This window comes from Neoarius graeffei, chromosome 5 (genome assembly GCF_027579695.1).
Source record: "Neoarius graeffei isolate fNeoGra1 chromosome 5, fNeoGra1.pri, whole genome shotgun sequence".
NCBI classification, from domain to species: domain Eukaryota; kingdom Metazoa; phylum Chordata; class Actinopteri; order Siluriformes; family Ariidae; genus Neoarius; species Neoarius graeffei.
Genome location: NC_083573.1, coordinates 84655055 through 84678543, shown reverse-complemented (window position 1 = coordinate 84678543; position 23489 = coordinate 84655055). Strand labels below are relative to the sequence as shown.

The 23489-nt window shown below is 41.7% G+C and overlaps 1 protein-coding gene across 5 annotated transcripts in view; it reads left to right on the top strand.

The window, feature by feature from the left end:
• The window catches only part of pard3aa (par-3 family cell polarity regulator alpha, a), a 1023559-nt gene that overhangs the window by 811600 nt on the left and 188470 nt on the right, over positions 1 to 23489 (top strand). For all 5 annotated transcript variants that reach the window (XM_060922480.1, XM_060922479.1, XM_060922478.1 and 2 more), the window contains one exon: positions 13027 to 13284. In XM_060922480.1, the coding sequence (XP_060778463.1) occupies positions 13027 to 13284 (258 nt within the window). The remainder of the gene's footprint in view (positions 1 to 13026; positions 13285 to 23489) is intronic.

Sequence of the window (23489 nt, the reverse complement as noted above, 5' to 3'; positions counted from 1 at the left end):
ATCCTATGTCAGCGCTGGTTTGTTTCTGAGAAAACGACCTGGTGGTTTTCTGCAAATTTCTTCAACGTTATGGCGTAATTATTAAAATGGTTAACAGATGTATCGTAGGAGGGTGGAGCAACACCAATCTTGATGGGATTAGTACTCATCGTTTCCCACATTGCGCTCAGGTGACAATTCCATGTTTCAATGCAAAATCGCTAGCTGCTAAACTTGGTCTACACAGGCTGTGCACTGAAACCGTGCAAAGCTCGCGCAGCCTGCTGGCGCTTCCGCAGGTGACGTCACGAATCTGGCTCCAGACTCCCTTGGGATTTTTCCAGACGCGTTTTGTTATTTTTTTTTTTCTGCTGTAGACAGATGGCCTTGTGCAAAATTACCCTTCTGGATGAGCGTGTAAAGGCACATACTTTTTCATATAAAAGAATTTGGTCCAGGATATGCACTTTAATGTTGAGCAGTATAAGATTTATTCCTCAAAATATGAATGAGAAATTCAAAAGTTTGTGGATTCCATGAACAATTTCACAAATTTTTAATATGCACACCGCCTGAGACACAGACAGCCTTCGTTTTTGAGCTCTTTGTGTCGTGTCCAAATCTGCACTGCAGTTGATGCGTTTTTAGAGAATTTTCTCATAAATGCACGCTGCACAGTCTTGTTCGACTGTGTTCGAGCGTACTCTAACACACAAAACGCCTTTTCTTTTCCAGTCAATGGCATTTCTATACCTAAAAAGATAAAAACATTAATCATAATTTTTTTAAATTTTAGCACTGGCTATATTCTTTTAGCTATTTCTGTTTCTTTTAAATACTTGATGATAGTGATATATCTGACTTGATGTGCTCCGCCATTTTGTTTTTCTCTACTCATGGGATATGAGCTGATATCCTAGTAGTACAGTAGCCAATCAGAGCGCGTAATTGCTCATATACAGTGAATGTGGATAGAATAAATATATATAATTTTTTTAAATTTTTTTACGCATACACTATTGTAGGACAGCTTCATGGATTTTGTTTATCGTCTAAGATTTGTTTTCTCCTTTCCGCCTGCCCCCAACATCTCTATGCGTGAGTTTTCCTCCACTTAATGGAAGCGAGTCCTTTAGGGAAATTGTTCCAGTAATAATAATCTACTCCGTCACCATGCCGTGAACATGATATTCAAAGCGCTAGGGAGACTGACAGCTCTCTTAAAAAAAAAATCAATCACTGCTGTATTTTTGATGTGTTATTATACATGTTCATGTTTGCATGTGACCCTCTGGCGAAAACTGTTATTATTTACACTGGCCGCAGGGACAAGGCTGTTTCTACAGGCTCGTGATGGTTGGTGTTTATTAACAGATGAGGTAGTTTAAGGCTACTTTGATAACTCTTAGTCCATTTGCAAAGGGAAAGTGGTACTTTTTGCTGTTTTGGTTTACTTTGTTTTCACAGTGTACCTTTATAACAAACCAAAAAAGCATCAGGGTTGAGACTAGGGATGACGAAAACTAAAAAAAATCTTGACCGACCACCGAGGCTCATTAGCCGGTTAAAGTCGGTTAACCTGTGAGTTTAACAGGGATGCAAACGGCGCACCTTTTGGTGGATGCCGCCTTTTTCACGGCTGAATCGTGCAGATCCGATTTTTTTTTTTTAGGGGGGGCGTTGGAGTGTCTGAATAATTTCAACAGCATTTGCTTATTTAGTAATTTTAATACAGAATTTACTCTGAAATTATTCAGACACTCCAACGATTCAGCCGTGAAAAAGTCGGCATCTGCGCCTTTAGTTTGTGTGGAGAGAGATGATCTGCAATAACATGCATTGTTGGCTACGGACCGAAACATACTTTCAGAATGCACTGGCCAAGGCAGGACTAAACTCCATGTGCCTTCTAATAATAAGAAAAAAAAAACAGAATAGTAATTTGTAAGCTAAAAAGCCTGTGTCTACACTTTTCTCTCGCCGAGTGGCAGCTGTTTTCAACTGGGGCGGGACATGACTGAATGGGTGTTTCTGATTTGTCAGCTGTCTTCAACTGGGGCGGGAGGGCGGGACATGACTGAATGGGTGTTTCTGATTTGTCAGCTGTCTTCAACTGGGGCGGGAGGGCGGGACATGACTGAATGGGTGTTTCTGATTTGTCAGCTGTCGTCCTTACACCGCATGGCATGCCCCAAGCGTTTACAACACAGAATTCCAGGTTCTCCGCTCCAAAATCGGCAGCTTCAAAATGATTGATTTTTTTTTTTTAACCGACAACCAAAAAAAAATTAACCGGTTGACGTTGATTCGGTCAACCACCGGTCAAACGGTCATCGGTTAACATCCCTAGTTGAGACCGCCTTGCTCAGATGCTCTCGTGCTAGTCAGCCTAATGTAGATGGTGCATTCTTACTGTAGCTAACTAAAGCAAACGTGAGAGCCAAAACACAACAGGGTTCAAGTAAAACGGATTGCATGTGTGAATGTGGCCTGAGGTGTTCGTCAGGATCGCTAAAACTCTGGGAAGATGAACAAGACAAAATCAATACTTTAAAAAGAATCACAACAGGTACACACTGGATCAGCCATCATACTAGTACTGCGGAAGATTTAGTGTACTTGCTCTCTAAGATGTTCATGAAACTCTCTGCTTCTTAGGAGCTTTAGGGCTTACATTGCTATATTTGTGAATGACTTAAGCTCCCTAAATCCTCTTCTGTCACTGCTATATGGATGACAGCCCCTGCAACACTGACTGAAATAAAAATAAGGGAAAAAAAAAGCAGCAAAAGCTTTGAAAGCAGGCAGAGTGCTATCAGGCTTGATGTGGGCTGAGGATGATGGAGTGTCGGCATCAGTAGCATTTGTTTTGCCACAATTGAGTAAATTGTAAGCAGCTGCTGCCCACAGTCCTCTGCCGGTCCTCCAGCCGACAGCCTTTCCGTGCCTCATCAGCAGCACAGCGACTCTTCTGGTGGGCTTTGTTTACGCCTGTGGAGGTTCATGGACCCCTGCGTGATTTTGAATTTTTTAAATTGCTTTGACTGTACGGACCACCCTGGCCGCGTTCCAATTAGAGATGGGGGGGAAAGCATGCAGGGCACAATCTCTGAGGAAGTCCTCCAGGGTTTTACAGCCACCCAGCCAGGGCAGGAACTACAGAACAATGTGCATGACTTCCTCTCATCTGCATGACCATGTTAACAAATACAACAGGATGTCGGTTTGTGGATTTGTGATTTAGAACAGCTTGGTTTCAGAGCACAGCGCGTAGTACTGACCAGTAGACAGAGTTAAGAATGGTAAACATCATCTTCCGTTGAGCAGATTAGCTGCACTCTTATCTGTCCGCTTCCTATAGGCTGCTAATCAGCAGCTAGCACTCATTCTGGTTTCCTGCTTCTTAAACCTGTGGCTTCCTTTTATTTGTTTGGCTTCTTCCTGAGTGCGGCCAGGCTGAGACGCCTCCAATTCTCAGCCCCATTTCAACCAGCCCCGCTATCGCATCGTTGCTTCCTCGGGCCCCAAACACCAGCCGGAAGCCTGGTTGTACACTGGAGATCAAAATTAGAGAACAACTTATAAAAACTTGAATAATTTTGAAATAATACCATCTTCACTGCTCAACAGTTAAATGACATTTTATTGTGTCCATATCATGGTTCAACAACATTTTTTTCACAAAATGACTAAAGGCATTTCACAAAAAAAAATATTTTTCAGAAAACGCACTGATCAAAATTAGAGAACACACTGATCAAAATTAGAGAACAACAATCTGGAACAAAAATCTGAAGGTTACAACAGTCAGCAATTAGTAAGAAGTGTACAGGCCTCTGCTGTGAATGACTTCAGCACATCTGCGGCCACAGGATAGCACTAGTCTCTCACACTGCTCTGGTGTGATTTTGGTCCATTCTTCTTCCAGCCTCCTCCACAGTTCGGTGATTGTAGAGGGTTTCTTGACCATAACTTTGTCACCAAGGATTTTCCAGAGGTTCTCTATTGGGTTGAGATCAGGACTCTGGGCAGGCCATGCCATTAATTCAATGTTTTCACCTTCAAGGAAATTCTTTACCCGTTTTGCTGTGTGACATGGAGCATTGTCCTGCATAAAGACTGCAGGCTGATTGGGCGATGAACGCAAGTAAGGAACCATGTGCTGTTGAAGAAGGTTCTGATACACATTTGCATTCACTCGGCCATGTAGCTGTACAAGAGGCCCAACTCCCGCAGCAGAAAACATGCCCCAAACCATGACACTTCCTCCTCCACCTTTCACTGACTTCTTTACACACTTTGGGTTTAGTCTTTCTCCAATGTGTCGCCGAACATAATGCTTCCCATCAGACCCAAATAAATTAAATTTGCTTTCATCACTGAAGTGAACCCTGGACCAGTTCTCCTCTGTCCACACAACATGCTCCTCAGCAAAGCTCAGTCTAGCTTTTTGTTTGGTCACTGCAGTGTGGGCCTTCAGTCCAAATGCTCTTAAACGGCGAGCCACTGTATGGCGAGACAGATCCTTACCATGTTCAGCACTGAACTGGCGAGCAATTCCACCTGCATTATGGAAACGATTACCCATTGACATCCTTCGCAGTGACCTGTCCTCTCTTGCATTTGTCTTCCGTGGACGACCAGCCTTCTTGGGCGACTTGAATGAGTTTGTAGTTTTGTAAAGATTCAATATTCTTGAAATCACAGATTTGGAACGATCAACTTGTCTTGCTATGGCTGATTAGGGTCATCCCTTTGGTTTTCATCTGGACAACCTGCTGCCGGAGGCTTTCAGTCACTTTAGAACGACCCACCATCTTGCAAAGTCAATGAAACTGGCAGTTAGAATGCCACTTAAATAGGGGTTGACTGATAATCAAGGAAATTAGCACCATGTGCTAGATTAGCACCATTAAGTGGGAGGCACCTGAAAGTGTTCTCTAATTTTGATCAGTGCATTTTTTGCAAAATGCAGGTTTTTTGTTGAAATGCGTTATCCATTTTGTGAAAAAGTGTTGTTGTAGCATGGTATAGACACAACAAAATGTCCTTAAACTGTTGAGCAGTGAAGATGGTATTATTTCAAAATTATTCAAGTTTTTATAAGTTGTTCTCTAATTTTGATCTCCAGTGTAAATGCACGTTCGATTCCCACTGGTCCCACTAGGGGCTGCTTTTCTATCTTTATTCATCGGTATCTATTTTAGGATATTTAAGAGGTGTTGAAGCTGAGCCTTTTGCTTTTGTATCTGTTTATAGTTTTGGCTTTTATGGCTTGTTGTTAGCAGGAGTAAAGATTTGATTCATTGAAGAATTTGTTCTTGATGTTCCTGTTTTGTATCTTCCTCACACCAATTTTTATATGGACACAATGGCCAATAAAAAGTACACATTCATTTTATGAAGTTCTGCTAATATTTCCGCTCCATTTAAAACAGTAGCTGCAGCGAGCTCGGAGTCTGTTCATAGCCATGCACGTATTTTCATATTTTATTTGAAGCATTAATGCAAGTTAATCATCACCACGGCCAGTCGTTCCCCCAGTAATTGTGTTACAAAATAATTAGCTCATTATGCTCAGGAGCCTTTTGTAACATTTTGCTGTTTGACTAGACTAATTAGCATGCCGAGTTCAAAGGCAGTTGACATAGGCTGATTGTGAACCTGATTGTGTTTGTAATTAAATTAATAGTTGGCCTGTGGCTTAAAGTGATTGTTCGGAGTTGTATATTCTGCACATTTTTTATAAAGATGATGCTGTAGGCAGTTCTGGCCCCACAGGTATCATCTGATGGGTCGCTTTATGATTAAACTTTTTTTTATACTTACAGTTACAAGTGTATCTGGAGAAAGTAAACTCAAAACTGTAATAAGTTCACTTACAAGTATAATTCATCATCCAAAATATTCAAAATCAAGTACTGGGCAATTCCATGTAAATGTCAACCTCACAGGAGATCCCAAATTTCAAACTAAACAATCTAAATAAATAAACAAATAAATACATACATAAATAAATATTTTGATCACCTAATATGTCACTGTCAGTCTTTCTTTCTTATAATGTAAAACCCAAGCTAAAATCAACTTTGATCATGTACAATTCTATATTATTGCCACAAGCCACAGAAATGTATGCTAAAATCCACAAAACAGCAAAACAATAGCCATCCTAAATATTATTTAAGAACTTTGATAGTTTTAGCTGATATTTAGAGAGTTTTTCAAAGGGTTATGGTGGTTAAATTGCTGATTTTCTAAACATATGCCATGTCTATTTCAGACGCGTCACATCCATAACGGAATTTCGTCACATCCATAACGCTGACTTTTCCTTCCGAAACTCTGCATGAAATACAAAATATTTTAAACAAAGATTTTTTAATATTCACCTTGGACCCCTCTATCAAATGGATATCTCCATTTCGACATTAGGTTTACAATTTCACAGAGTTTGATAAAAATGTACAGTCACCCAAGAAAAGTGATACTTTTTCTGTCACGTCCATAACGCATCTTTTATTGGCATTTTCTGGCATGCCCTAGATGTACTATGGGAATTGTTCTTGTTCTATCACTTCTCCAGTATGGTACAGCCTTAAAATATGCAACACCTGTTTAAATACTGGGAGACAATAAAACATGCACTGGGTCATTTGTTGCCATTTTGACTTAAAGTGTCACGTACATAACGCTGGAATTGCTCTACTATTTCTTTATTCTCTCCACATTCACTGGATATGAGCAATCGCATGCTCTGGCTACTCCATTACTAGGCTATCAGCTCATATACCATGAGTAGAGAAAAACAAAATGGTGGCGCATGTTGGTGAACCAACCGAGGATGAAATAAAAACTCTACTTGAAAACAAAACCCCAGAAAAATACCAAAAAAAAGCAACAATTGATGGGAAGAACACATCATTTTTTTTCAAGAATTATTATTATTATTGCATTTTCCACAAATTGCTCCTGTCGTTCCGCCAGTTTGTTTACATTCTAAGCGGAAATTATTTTGTCGGACATTTTGTATAAAGTTTTTACTTATCGAATTTGCAAAAAATAAAAATGCTCTGTTTTTCAAAATCCAGTGAATGTGGATAGAATAAAACAGTTATTCCACTCAATCTCGTCGTACACGGCTAATAGCCGACTCAGTGCTACACGCCTCGTCGGCTATCAGCCCATGTACGACTCGATTTTATGGAATAGTTGTTAAATATAGCTACAGTCCTGTGCAAAAGTCTTCGGCACATACAGTATATAGAAATGCTGTAGACCAAAAATGGCTTAAAAATAATGAAATGAAATGCTTCAACATTAAAAAATACTATAAACAGCAGTAAGCCATAATAAATGGGGAAAAAAATTCAGTTTGGTGTGAGACGACTCTTTGCTTAAAAAATAAAAAAAAATTAGTCTCCGGTACAGTGAGTGCAGTTTTATGCGGAAATGAGCTGTAGGTTTTACTGAGCATCTTCCAGAACCAGCCCCAGTTCTTCTGGACACTTTGACTGTCACACTCGCTTCTTCATTTTGCACCAAAACCCAGCAGCCTTCATTATGCTTTCTTTTTTAATCTGAAAAGTGCTCTCTTATGGAATACGCTGCTCAGAGACACACTTTTTTTTCCCCTGTAACATTTAATTTTGGCTGGAAAACGAATGTTTGGACTCTAAAATGTTTTTGTACTGACTCGATAATGTAGAAGTCATAAACTAGAAATCGAAAAAATATATATATTTTTTATTTTGAAAAAAATAGGGTGCCTAAGACTTTTGAACAGTACTGTATATTAAATACGCTGTACTCTCATATGCAGGTGGGTGATCGAAATGAAAGGAAAACGAATATATCGTGGGACGCAGAAATTTCTCGGGCCACCAGAACAGCCTAGGTGTGTGGCTTGGTATAGAATTTCTAAGTCTCTGTAACTGTCCTGGAAGGATGAACATCTTGGATCCAAAGATCCCTAAGATATTTCTCTAGTTTGATGATGGTGGCGGAGAGAGCTGTCTAATACGTCACTCCAAAATCTCCCAGAAGTGTTCAGTTGGGTTTCGATCTGGTGAGCGCCATCGCATATTATTTACACCAAACCATCTTATGAGCCCTTGTGCTCTGTGGATAAGGCAGGGTTATCCTGGAAGAGAAATGCCTTTCAGGATAGAAATGTTTCATGACAGGATAATGGTGATCAGAAGAACAGTTTTGGTATTGATTTGTAGTGGTTCTCCCTTCTACAAATGCATTCAAACCATGATGGCGAAATAAGGAAATGCCCCCCCCCCCCCCCCCCCCCCCCCCACCATAACAGAACCACCGGTGTTTTTTTTTTTCCCCCCTTGAATTTGTTGCTCATCTACAGTAGACCTTGTCGAATCATTTTGCGTCAGCCCGTGAGTTGGCCTTATGGTTAGCTTGTTTGCATCTCGACTGGGAGATCGTGAGTTCTACTTGCGGTCGGGTCACACCGAAGACCATCATAAAAATGGTACCTACTGTCATCTAGCAAGGCACACCGCAATATAGATGCGAGTAGGGAATCAAACTTTCACGCTTACCAGAGGACCAGCCCCCCACTGCAACCCTCGCTATGTAATAGGTGAGAGGCTAACGGCTACTGGAACAGAGATCTGCACCGCCCGATATGCCTTGTGGCATGGGAAGGACTGCATAGGAGCAATCTGTCATACTCTTTTGATCGTGTTAAGCCTGTTAGAGGTGTTGTGGGTGGAGTATGTATTTTAGCTTGACAAGTTGTGTTGTTTTAATAAGCAGTGAGATTTATTTATTGGAAAGGAAGTACCACAGGTAGCCAAAACGCCATTCCTCATTACCCCCCTCACCCCAATCATTAAAACAAAAACCAACTCCAAGCACCAGTGAGCTTTATTTTCTGGCTTTTGTTAATAGAACACAAAACAAATTAAATTTGTAATTGAAAAATACAAAACCTTTTCTAGATCGTTGGATCATGCAGCATTTTATCATTTTAGAATATTTCAGTGTGGTTTTGGCAGAGAAAGTGTTCGGCTGATGGCCAGCCTTCTGATAAGGAAGTGGTATGAAAGTTAACCGGCTATTCTCGGACAGCTCTTAATGAGGTGTTTGTGGACATGCATAACATCTCGTGCATATGTAGGTTCTAATGGCTATCTGAAGATATACAGGCCAAAATGTTAAGAAGGGTTTCTTTTTCTCTTGGCTGTTACCTGGAAACATAATGGTAGGCATAGCTTTCAGCTATAATAGCATCATTTTACTGACAGAACACCTACACACCAATGGGCAATGCATATACCAAGCTAATAAAAACATTGAATTGGTCGCACATCTGCGCGCGCGCACACACAGGAAACAAACATATTCTTCTCTCACACACACTTGTACACAGAGGAACAGTTGGCACTAATTATCTTTGAATGTGGGTCGGTAATGATTCTGGACCAATGCCACATGAAACACTAGGATTTGTGACGGCCTTCACTCAGGGAGGGATGGAGGGAAATTGACAGAGCAGTAATCATGTTCAGTTTAGCCACTTCTGTCTTTTGAGCTAACGCCACAACGGGCCATTAATTGTGTAATGAAGTAAACAAGAGACGGTGGACCCTCACCAAGTTAGTCACAGCTTATTATACATACACGCACATTGAAGTGCCCAAGCAGACCCATCCTGAATGTATTTCTACAGTATCTACAGTATCATTCTGCAGTAATGATGGCTGGCAGTCCACAAATGTAAAGCATGCCCCTGTAGGTGCGCTCATAAACAAACCCTCTCAGGAAAACATAAAGGTACATTTCTCGTGAACATAGTATACTTTTACAGAAGGTCCAAACAGGGGAGATAATGTCTGTTTAGTACCTTAAATGCACTTTGAATATATGCCACGATCATTTCTGCAAGTTAAACTTTTACGGGAGGCACAAAAAGAAGTATGCATGAGGGTGATGTTTGTCCTTCAGGGTCAAAGATGACCATGACTTCAATTTGGTGGGTGGTGGGTCTGGAGGTTACTGATGAGGCCAATCCGGGCTTTGAAGGTACGCCCACATATCGGGCATGCGTCAGTAGGTGCTGTAGTGGGGGTAGCGACAGCCCGAGCACTCCGCGCAGTCCGTCTCCTCCGGGCCTCAGCGATGTGCCCCATCTCCGCCGCACGTGCACCACTGGTGAGCTTTAATTGAATTTGAAGTCATGACTTGAGCGTGACTTGGATTAGAGTGAGGGAGAGTCGCGCAGCCGTCAGCCCCACTCTCTTGTCCCGACCTAACTGGATCCAAGGGCAAGACAGAATCAAGACGGCTGGAGCTAGATCGGGATGCAGATCGGGATGCTGGCCAACAGTGTTCTATGTGTTGGACTGTGCCCTGATCGTGCTCCACAAACGCTTTGCTGGGTCTGCCTTCCTGCCTATTGAACACCAGGTAGTGGTATCCTGTGCCGAGTCCAGTCTTCGGTCATAACCCTGACTGGGGGAGTGAGGGGTTGCTAGTGCTTGCTCAAGGCATCACCCAAGGCTAGTTGAAGGAAGGAGATGCCTTACTACTCCATTGCGTGGCGGTCAAGGACGGCACGTGCCCACTGCCCTAATGCATGAGGGAACCAATTTAGGCAGCAATCAAGGATAGAAAATTAATTTATCATTGCATGTATAAGAAGTCTTATCTGACACATCACATACAATGGCCCATTTCAGTGTTTGCCATTTCAAGGTTATGTAAAAACAACAAGATCAATGTTGAATTTGGACTGCAGCAACAAAGCATATAAACCAAGTGTTGCTCAATACCCTAGGTAAAGCAGCTCCACTGTCTCCATAGAAGAGAAGTGACATTGTTGGCAAAAAGCAATTTTACCTCTTCTCATCTATTGGCTGTCTTGGTGTATGACTGCGGGGCCAGGTATGGCCTTATGCTTTTGCTCATACTGGACATTATCTCATTGAGACACACATTGCCCTAGCTGATTCTATCTGTCTATTATGTGTAGTCTGCCAGAGGCACGGATTTGCTATTGGGTTTCTGTAAAACCTGCCATAACACGGAGCAGGGATGTTCTGGGCAGCGAGGTGACATCAGTTTCTGAGCAGATGGCGGGTGCACTGACCTCGCTGTCCTCTCACGTTCCACCTTGTTCATGTCCCTGATATTAAATCAACAGCCTAAAACCATCACCTTCCAAAGTGTGGAGTTCTTTCGAGATTTCAAGGCAAGAGTTTCATTAGGAAAAAATGCTTGTTTGTGCGAAGTCAGAAGATTTGGGCGTACAATGGCGTTATTGCTTTTACAAACCCCAGCAGTTTTTCTCATTACCACTAGGCTATTAACTGCACATGACACGGATATGTATGCAGTTCTCTCACAGTCCTCTCCAGATTTAGATTTGCACAAGCGAGAAAAGGAACAAAATGAAGCTACAGTAAATGGCATTGTAATCGCATTAGGCTGCCACGGAGAGAGAATGTTCATTGTTGGGGAAATTAGATTGCACTTATGAGAAACTGTAGAAACATCTAATTTTTCTCTCTAGGATAACCCATAGTTGGCCCCAAGATTGCACTCTGGAGCCATCAGTCAGAGCTGTGACAGACAGCTGGCAAAGGGTAGAGGTCAACTGCGACCTGGGGTGCGGGTGATGCAAGGCATTTTCAACAGTGTGGATTTGGTGGGGAGTGGAGAATTGGACACAGTGTTAAAGCTCATTTGGTTCTAATAAGTTGAACATGCTTTGTGTGCCACGGGTCACTCTATAGAGAGCTTACCCTGAGTGCACCGACCCATCTTGCCAGTATATATCATTCCTGTTCCAGGAAGTGCCTGCATCCCCACATAAATATGTGCCCAGGGAACATGCTTTAATCCAAAATAAAAACCCTTGTTCACCTCATCTCAAATTTGTCCTGAGTAAACTGGTTTCTTAATGAAGAGAAAACACAGAGAGAATGCAAGTGAGGAAAATATGAAAAGGGGCAGCTGGAGGAAGATCAGAGAGGCCCCACTTTTCCTGCCATTTGGGAAGACGCCTACAGGACATATTGCTCCACTCCTCTCCGGATGATCTCCCACTGGCTGTTTTAGCAGCTCTGTACGATGTCAGCCATAACGGGCCTGCTCTGACTCCGCTCTCTAAGAGGAAGCAGCGGGAGAGGCACTTTGAGGAGAAAGGGCTTAACCTCTGCAGAAAGCTGATTGAAATGTACTCCCACTGGAGGTTCTTGAAAGAATTTTGTCTCAAGGTTCCATTGAGCAGGCCTCTGTAATATGGGGTAAGGGTCCAAAGTAAACATAGGAAGGGAGGGTGGTGTCTGAGCAGCCGATTAACCCGGTAGGAGCTCTGAAGTCAGGAAAACGTCAACACAGCAGGGAGTGATGACAAAAAACATTGATCATACACCTTTATCTCTTATAACTACACTTCATATTTGCATGGGCTTTGATGTTTCATTGGGCAGATGTTTTTCGGATTTAGTGACCAAACTCTGGCAGTCTAATCCTCAGTTTAAACTATTATTAAAAGATTTAATATAGTATCTGATCATTTCTCTCGAGTTATTTCAGTTTGACTAGTGACTTGAGGAACTTTAGGGAAGCCATGGCCAAATGGTTAGAGAAAACAGCTTTGGGACCATAAGGTTGCTGGTTTGATTCCCTGAACCAGCAGGACTGGCTCAAGTGCCCTTGAACAAGGCACCTAACCCCAACTGCTCTGGCAAGTGTGGTGGCGTACCTTGTGTCTGATTAACCAAAGAAAAACTGATGATGCAGTTATCAGTTAGGGCAAGAACCCAACCGTAAATGACTTGATTTTCTGTTCTGGTCTTTACAGTGTTTTTGCTGCCTCACTACAGCTGATTCAACTAATCGGATAATCATCATGGCCCAGTTAGATCTGATGGTGCAGGCAAAATAACAAAACTAAAAATATAAACTAAAAATGTTATGGCCCACCATGATGGATAATTGCCTATCCACATGTTCTACTTCATCTAACTACAGGTCAGAGAATCCAATTATGTGATATAACGTGCATGTTTGCAGGATCCAGGCCAAGACCAGGGAGCTGCGGGAGCGACAGGCCAGGGAAAGAGACTATGCCGAGATTCAAGACGTGACCCGAACTTTCAGCTCTGATGAGGAACACCCCTACGCAGGCATCGGCTCGCTCGACTCGTCCATGGACAGCAGCCAGAGCCTGAACCAGGAGCAGAGGCCTCACAGTCCCAGAGATCAGGGCCTAGAGAGCCTGTACGCCCAAGTCAACAAGCCACGCAACGGAGGACCACTATCTTCAGACAGGTAGGGGGCGATGTTTATAGTCTACACTCAGGAATGAATCTGTGCTGGTTTTGCATTGTAAAGTGCTCATTGTGGCACCATTTGGAAGAGATGGTTTGAAATCAGGTGCTCTGGGTAGAAAGTAGTATCATGAAGTTCAGCATCAGATATTGGGGAAGCCATGGCCTGATGGTTAGAGAAGCAGCTTTGGGACCAAAAGGTTGCTGGTTCGATTCCCTGGACTAGCAGGAATGACTGAAGTGCCCTTGAGCAAGATACCTAACTCCCAACTGGTACATTGCACGTCGCTCTGGATAAGAGCATCTGCTAAATGCCTGTAATGTAATGTAATTGTCAAGTTGCTTTTGAGCATTTGAAAATGAAGAATGTGCATGTTCATGTGTCCTTCTGCATAAGACTGAAGCTCTCCCTCACCGTGGAAAAGCAAAAGTCAAATACAATAATCATGTTCCACTAACGTCCCAGTGGCAGGCCTTACAAAAAAGGAAAAGCGTCAATAATGCTCAAGGTGTGAAAATGTAATAATCAGCAGCCTCCTTTATTATAGTGGATCATGTCAAATCTTATCTCCATCGCAATCTTTGCAACACACAGCCGATCTCTGGAAATTCATCTGTGTCATCTGGGGAGGCCAAAGTCATCTATATACAATGAGATTGTGCCATGTTAAGGACAAAACAGATGTCTTTCCCCGCAGGTTTCTTCCTCATGCCACAAAATAAGTGAATGTGCTTGTGTTACAGATATCATTGTTAAAACTTTAATGTTGTGCTTCTGTGTGACCTCAGGGTAAAAAGATATTGTGCTTGTTTTCAGGTTACCAAAAAAAAAAAGCTTCTTTATCTTCCTGAAGCACTGCTGGTAATTTATTCCCTGCTGAAAATGATCCTGTGTCATTTCACTTTCCTTCACGGCTACATCAGTATTTCATTTAAATCCAGCGTTTTCCTGTTGCTTCATTATCCTTTACATAGCCATGCGCACCAGTGTAAAATGACCGTGTTTTTCCACAGCTCTCCAGTGTCTATTTTAAGATCTTGAGCTTTGTAAGATTTTTCATTACACTGCCTGTGTTTGTAACTTCACGTCGGGTACGGTAAATGAAGCGTGAGGGGACAGTTTAGTTTTACTAACTCTCAGCACGCTTGTTTAGCCAGCTGATAATTACCTCATTGAGCGTAATCAAATTGAGCTAATGATGGTCACCTGCCACTTGCTACGTGACCTTTCACTCTCCGCAGTATGAGATGGCATGCTGCGAGACTCACCAGTAGCCCCTCCCCCTCCCACTGCGATGCTGATCTTTCAGCGTGGTCCCTCTCCTGTGGTGTGACCTCAAGTCCATGTGACTCTGATACTGCGCAGCCACTCGATAACCTGCTTAATCTGGGTGTCGATATCTCTGGGTATAGCAGGGAGATGCTAATGGTCGACGGTTAACCCCTGTGGCTGCAAGACAGCGACAGATGTTTCCTGAATGGCTTCAGAAATGTCGCTTTTCGATCACTATTTTTCATCTCATGAAGGTTACACTGCAGTAGGAGGGGTTTTCTGTAGGTTGCGGTGTGGCGAGACTATTTTCAACATGATGTAAGTTAGTGTGGACATTACAAAAGAAACAGATCTGAGTTGCGTTTCCTGTGAATTCTGCATTGACGATGTATTTATAACGTTATATACAGTCGCATACCTAATACCTTATAGCGCCTGTTATGAGCATGCAAAGAGACCTATGCCAGGCATGCATGATAGTAGAATGCATTATGAATTTTAGGCAGGATTTTAACACTGAACAAATATACACAGTACTGGGCAAAAGTCTTAGGCACCCTATGTTTTTTCATACAAACTCTGTTATAGGGCGGCACGGTGGTGTAGTGGTTAGCGCTGTCGCCTCACAGCAAGAAGGTCCGGGTTCGAGCCCCGTGGCCGGCGAGGGCCTTTCTGTGCGGAGTTTGCATGTTCTCCCCGTGTCCGCGTGGGTTTCCTCCGGGTGCTCCGGTTTCCCCCGCAGTCCAAAGACATGCAGGTTAGGTTAACTGGTGACTCTAAATTGACCGTAGGTGTGAATGTGAGTGTGAATGGTTATCTGTGTCTATGTGTCAGCCCTGTGATGACCTGGCGACTTGTCCAGGGTGTACCCCGCCTTTCGCCCGTAGTCAGCTGGGATAGGCTCCAGCTTGCCTGCGACCCTGTAGAACAGGATAAAGCGGCTAGAGATGATGAGATCAGACTCTGTTATAGATTTCTATTTTATGATTTCTTCATTATCAGGTCAGTACAAAAACATTTTAGAGTCCAAACGTTCGTTTTCCAGCACAAAATTAAATGTTACAGAAAAAAATAGTTTGTATCTGAGCAGCGTATTACATAAGAGAACACTTTTCAGATTAAAAAAGAAAGCATAATGAAGGCTGTTGGGTTTTGGGGCAAAATGAAGAAGCGAGTGCGACAGTCAAAGTGTCCAGAAGAACTGGGGCTGGTTCTGGAAGATGCTCAGTAAAACCTACAGCTCATTTCCGCATAAAACTGCACTCACTGTACCGGAGACTACTTTTTTTTTTTTTAAAAGCAAAGGGTCGTCTCACACCAAACATTGACTTTGTTTTATTTATTATGGCTTACTGCTGTTTATAGTTTTTTTTTTTGTAATGCTGAAACATTTCGTTTCATTAATTTTTAAACCATTTTTGGTCTACAGCATTTCTTTACACGTGCCAAAGACTTTTGCACAGTACTGTATAAGGCCCGTTCTACAATTGCGGGTACATTTCAAGCGTTGAGACTGTTCATCGTCGTCAACTCTGTTATCGTTAACAGGATCAATGATGAGAGTTGACACTTTTTCCACCATTTTGTGTCTAAACACCACATGCTAACCTCAAACTAGCTACCATGTGGCATGTATGAAAACAGAATTTTATGGATTTTAATCGTATTGTTTTTAAAAAAAAATGAGCGAGAGATTCACTCCAATATCGCAGTAACAGATTTGACGAGTATTTAATCTACTGTTGGTGTAAAATCCTCAACATTTTGTTCAAATTAATGAGAGAAGAAACATAACACCTCGCTGCCTTTCTGAAGTTTCGCGCCACATGAAGTGACATCTCTCGGTGCAGGTGTCATGCGTATTATTAAAAGTCTTTGTGGATTTTATGCGGTTTAATAAAAGAGTTAACAGAGTTGACAAGAACATTGGGACGGATAATTCCTGAAATTTCACATAATACAGAAAATGGATTTTCTATGCAGTTGATTTGATGATAGTTAATAGAATAATCTGCAAAAAAAAAAAAAAAACGGATTGTTAGACTGAATCACTTCATGTTTATTCGAGTTGAATGGATGAATCAGGAGTCAAAGACGGCCAATAATGTGTGGTGGTGGTGGGGGAGTCATTTAGTTAATGTTTTACGGATAAATTGGGTCTAAAATGTACATCAAGCACTGCTATTGGTGAAAGTTTGTCATAATTTGCATTATTGTTCAAAACCTGATTCTATAAAGATTTCTTTTGAGGAAAATAACAAAAGGTTTATCTTGGAGATGCGAAATGCACCCCGAATTCCAGAATGACCCACAAATATAATATTTATACAAGATGGGGGCGGCATGGTGGTGTAGTGGTTAGCACCGTCGCCTCACAGCAAGAAGTTTCCGGGTTCGAGCCCCGTGGCCGGCGACGGCCTTTCTGTGTGGAGTTTGCATGTTCTCCCCGTGTCCGCGTGGGTTTCCTCCGGGTGCCCCGGTTTCCCCCACAGTCCAAAGACATGCAGGTTAGGTTAACTGGTGACTCTAAATTGACCGTAGGTGTGAATGTGAGTGTGAATGGTTGTCTGTGTCTATGTGTCAGCCCTGTGATGACCTGGCGACTTGTCCAGGGTGTACCCCGCCTTTCGCCCGTAGTCAGCTGGGATAGGCTCCAGCTCGCCCGCAACCCTGTAGAACAGGATAAAGCGGCTAGAGATAATGGATGGATTATACAAGATGTAAAAAAGGAAATCAGTCAGAACTATCTGGCCAGTGAAGATTTTTATCTTTTCATCTAGTCTGACAATTTTTTGATGGTTGGTTTGCACCATTTCTATCTCTACCAATCTGTCCCTGTTTGGTACTCCTGGTACACTCGCAAGAAGCCAAACTAAATTCAGAACAGGTTCGTTCTTTGAGGTTATATGGGTCACACGACAATGGAAATAACTGGTGAATGAATGCGAGATCACTGGTTTGTTCATTTGAGTTGAAACAGCTGCATAATACTTACCAGTATATGGGAACAACTTTTTTTCATTCTGTGTTTAAACTGATTCATTTAGCTGATACCTTTGAGTCCAGTGTGACAGAGCTGAGCAGTTGTTTAGCTCTTTGATGGTCCTCGGGTTCGTACTGACGTCAGCTCGACACATTTCTGACTAACGCTGTGAATGTGAGGCATGTGTATTATTTAAATGCGCGACTGAGTGGAAGACCCGATGCTCAGATAAGGTGCAAAAGAATCTGAATATCTACTTTAGCATATTGTCCCTCCTCTTCTTTCAAGAGGTTGAAAGCGAGTGAAGCCAATTTTATTTCCAGCGCTTTGTTCTGGGTGTACTCAGCCTCGGCAGCTACAAGCTGGCATGCTGTACTGCACTGGCTGCTGCTTTGGAGTGTGTGATAAACGGCTGCTTTTGTCTCCTCAACTGAATTCACAATCATCATCTCATTCTCTTTTAATGCCAACAGTGGCCTATTTATAGCAACATGGATAGTACCATCTTTACAGGGGGGAAGATGATAACACACACACTCTCTCTCTCTTGCAAAAAGCGTCGTCACACATAAATGGAGATTGCATTAACTTAGCATTGTTTATAATTAAATCTTCAAACTCCGGTTTCTCAGCAACACCAATTCTGTATGAAATTGCCTTGCTTCTGGATAATTTGCACATGTACGTGTTTATAAGAAGTAATATAATGAGAACAGAGGGCATCTTATCTTTGCAACGTCTTTAACAAAGGAAACTAACCAGGACTTTCTGCTTTGCCTATCACTGCAGAGGAAGGCTCTGTGAAATTTGCTGTCATGTTTATCATTGCGGCCGTGGAATTAATTGCCCACTTTCTTTCTTTATTCAGCTCCAAGGCCTACAATCCACAGAAATGCCGTAATGCATTTTGTCTGCAATCTGAATGCATTTCTGTCTTTCAGCACCTCAGTCGGCCTGGCTCTGTCAGTGAATCGAGGCGAACAACCTTTTTGCTTTTGCAAATGAAAGCGAATGGAAATTTCATGGTGTCAGAGTCCTGCTATAAAAATCTTCAAACCAAAAGTGAACGGTGATGCGCCGTAATAAAAGGATACACATGTGGCTTTCACCAAGTTCAGAGTCAGAGGTCGATGTGTGTATGTCCAAAGTAGATTCGAAAAAGTAAACTGGTTTGAAGTGGTTATTCTTGTACGTGCGACACAAAAGTAATTGTTTTCATATCATGGGCGTTAGGGATGCACGATACGATGAAAAGATCATATCACAGTTCCCAAAGGCATTTCTGTGATGCATATCACTGTCAGCAAGACAGCAGTATTGTATAAAAAAGTTGAGTTATATAATGTTTGCAAAATTAAACTTGTTACAATCAATAATAATAATCATAATAATAATTTGAAAAGTTAGTGAAATACAAAGATCTGGAAATCGAAGTGTCTAGAATGTGGGGTATGAAGACTAAAATGATCCCAGTTGTAATTGGAGCGCTTGGGGTGATAAGGGAGTGAGCGAGTACCTTGGGAGAATACCAGGAGGTAGTGAGATCAACCGAATTCAGAAAATAACGTTGGGAACTGCACATATCCTACGGAAAGTGCTTTCTATTACATTCAAGATTCAAGATTTTTTATTTGTCATATACACAATAACAGACACTGCGGTTTATTATTGGGTAATGAAATTCTTATTTTGCAACTGCCCGACCAAACTACGCTTACCAATATGAAAAGAAATGTATATATGAGTGATTCCACGCTTATGGGTACTGAAATGGGGACATGAACTTATTCACCTAAAACCATTTCTTTTTTTACCATCAGGCCACAAAACATGTAATCTTTAATGAATGATATGTTAAAAGATAACTTTAATTTTCTGAGATGTAATAAAAACATATTTATATGCCAAAGTCAAGCCTATGAGTTCCAAAATGATGTCTGTTCCATTACTTCTGTTACGATTGTCCATCTCGCGTCTGTTACAAATTAATTATAATCTAGCTATATACCATGTTAATCTTATTGAAAGAATGTGTATGTTTATTCTACTACACATGTTTATTAATTATATTTGCTAAAACATCACCTTCCTATGTTTCAAAAAGTAATTCTACATTGTTAAAATTGAGAATATACATGTCCACAACACTTCTGTTACGTTCTGACTTTGGCATATAAATATGTTTTTATTACATCTTGGAAAATTAAAGTTATCTTTTAACATATCATTCATTAAAGATTACATGTTTTGTGACCTGATGGTAAAAAAAAGAAATGGTTTTAGGTGAATTTTTAAAAATAAGTTCATGTCCCCATTTCAGTACCCATAAGCGTGGAATCACTCATATAAAATATGAAATATGAAATATAAAGTGCATATGGAATGCAAAATATAAAAGTAGAGTGAAAAATGAAAGCATTTAAAAAAAAAAGAGAGGCAAACAAACAATGTGCAAACATCGAGGTAGATATACTGTGCAATGTCTTGAAAAAAAAGGAGAGGCAAACATAGAGGTAGATATACTGTGCAATGTCTTGTGCAAAATTGCTAATATAATCCCTGGTTCAAAAGCCTGATGGAAATATAGAGGTAGATGGTGATTATATTTACATATTATACATTACATGATCGACAGTTATGTTCCCCAGGTGTATGGTCTATACCCGGATATAACTCGTATAGAAATGAAACCGATAAACCCTATAATAATAATTTATTTACAAAAAATTATGCTGAAAAAGAGAAAAAAAAAGTCAATTCGAACATTTTGCAATTGTTAAACCAGCTGTTGCAATTTGTAATTGAATTTATTATTATTGTAAAAGATATCAAGATAGCCACAATCTCAGAAAAACTTACTGTGGCATAATTGATGGCGATATTATGTTGTCGAAATTACTGTACCTTGTCGTATTGCCCACCCATAATGAACCGAGCATGGAGATGCATGGCGTGAAGGTAGGAGTTAAATAAATGCATTATCTCGTGCATTTCCTCTGACAGAGATGGGGAGGTAGCATTAGTTACAGTTGAGTGCAAAAGTTTGTATCCCTCGTGTTTTTGAACGGTGAAAAAAAATTGCGTAAAGTGAGAACTACAGAAAAGTTGTTTCAATATGAGCCAAATCTTAAATTATGTCATTAAATGATGTGGGTGGTACGGTGGTGTAGTGGTTAGCACTGTCGTCTCACAGCAAGAAGGTCCTGGGTTTGAGCCCCGTGGCCGGTGAGGGCCTTTCTGTGCGGAGTTTGCATGTTCTCCCCGTGTCCGCGTGGGTTTCCTCCGGGTGCTCCGGTTTCCCCCACAGTCCAAAGACATGCAGGTTAGGTTAACTGGTGACTCTAAATTGACCGTAGGTGTGAATGTGAGTGTGAATTGTTGTTTGTCTCTATGTGTCAGCCCTGCGATGATCTGGCGACTTGTCCAGGGTGTACCCCGCCTCTCGCCCGTAGTCAGCTAGGATAGGCGGTGATGGATGATGGATGGATTAAATTATGGCAAAGCAGTTGAGTTATTCACATGTTACGTCAGGAAGTCCGGTGTGGTGAATATTATGCCTGGGGGAGGATCTCAATACTGTCCAGAAGAGACAAAAAACAAGACTAGTTAATAAAGATTAAAATCATGTTCCCAAAGGTAAACATACCTTTGACCCAATATCAGTATTAATGACTTATCTCCAGCTGTTTCACCTGTGATAATGAAGGCACATCTGTGCATGCCAACCCACTAAATGTTCTGTTGATTTCCTTTGATTTTTACGTAAAGGGTGTGCAAACTTATGCATGCAAGTGTGTATTATTTGCATGCACTGAGACTGTGGAATGCACAGTGATTTAGAATAACGTAAGGCTTTAAAATGATTTTTCAAAGAGCTAAATCCATTTAAACCCAGTAACCAGATCTCTGCTATGCGAGTTCGCTCTCCACGTAACCCAAAGTGTATTGTACTCGTCGGCATGTTTCTGAGGCATAAATGTGAGGATTTTGTGATATTTCAAGTCAGCATCCTGACTTCTTTACTGGTCTAAATATTTAAATAGTGCTGCTCCAAATCCACACTGTCCCTGATCTCCACACCCAGGCATGTGCACATCACAGAACGCTTTTTGTATCTATTAATTTGTAACGCCCTGCTTGGAATCCCTTCCAGCCATTCAGTCGTTGCGGATATAAAAAGAAAAATTGTGCGATTGCCAATCTTTCAGCACTGGAACATCGAGTCTGAGAAGCTGTCCGATGACTAGCATGTGACCTGGGTGGGGGTGGAAAACAATAGTTTGTTAGAGAGAAAAAATGAAGCGGGACAAGGATCGTTTGAGTTCAGAATGTTCGATTCTCTAACAAATAAACATGAGAATGACAGGCTTTTGAGTGAGCTTAAACTTAAGCCGTCGGGGTCTCCATTGGGTCCGGGGACAATAAGCACATTATTGATCAGCTGGCGATGAAAAGATGTGGTGCCATGATTATTTTCTGGATGTACATTAAAGGCACGGAGATGCATTTAGACGTCATCTCGTGCCAAATCAAGTGATGGGTTAGAGATGTGAAATTCAACCGAGTCATTCTTTTAAAAGCATATATATACAGAAAGTCATTACTGTGTGTGTCGGTGTGTTTTTTCGTTTTTATTTTACTCCCACGGCTTAGCCCATGGCTCCAAAATCAATAAAAGGCTCTTTTCACTTTGCCAAAAATGTTTCCAGGCACATTAAGCTTAGATCGTGTTGAGGAGGTCCAGCCCTCAGTCTGAGGTCCAGTGTGCAGATTAGTGAAAACACAGAAAACAGGTCTGCTACGACCAACCCACAGCTGTACAAACACGGCCAAGCTATAAGTGAAATCCTGAGTCAGGTCCATCCGGCTGTGTGGGTCCCAATCAGAAGGTCACTGCAGCAGTACAACAGAGAGAACCTGGGCTTGTAATGCGTGTGGAAACTGTGGTGAAAGCTTGTAAACCAGGTCCCCTTACACGCTCTCCAGCTTTACTACTGCACCCTGGGAGAAGCACACCCACCATTCCCTGTGTTTATTACTGTCTGGATTGGTCTCTTTTGCTGAATGAGTGAAGAATGCACCATGTACCGAGAGGTCTGAGTGTGTGGTTCGGCTTATACCACCGCAATTACAATACTTATTTTATTAAAGGAACAGTCCACCGTATTTCCATAATGAAATATGCTCTTATCTGAATTGAGACGAGCTGCTCCGTACCTGTCCGAGCTTTGCGCGACCTCCTAGTCAGTCAGACGCAGTCAGACGCGCTGTCACTCCTGTTAGCAATGTAGCTAGGCTCAGCATGGCCAACGGTATTTTTTGGGGCTGTAGTTAGATGCGACCAAACTCTTCCGCGTTTTTCCTGTTTACATAGGTTTATATGACCAGTGATATGAAACAAGTTCAGTTACACAAATTGAAACGTAGCGATTTTCTACGCTATGGAAAGTCCGCACTATAATGACAGGCGTACTAACACCTTCGGCAGCGCATTGATACGGAGCTCAGATATCAATGCGCTGCCGAAGCGCGCAGAAGGTGTTAGTACGCCTGTCATTATAGTGCGGACTTTCCATAGCATAGAAAATCGCTACGTTTCAATTTGTGTAACTGAACTTGTTTCATGTCACTGCTCATATAAACCTATGTAAACAGGAAAAACATGGAAGAGTTTGGTCGCATCTAACTACAGCCCCAAAAAATACCATTGGCCATGCTGAGCCTAGCTACATTGCTAACAGGAGTGACAGCGCGTCTGACTGCGTCTGACTGACTGGGAGGTCGCGCAAAGCTCGGAGAGGTACGGAGCAGCTCGTCTCAATTCAGATAAGAGCATATTTCATTATGGAAGTACGGTGGACTGTTCCTTTAACGTATGAAACATCACACATTTAAATGATTTATAGTTGCTATGGAATACCTAAGAGACAAGTTCCTGTACACGACTGTG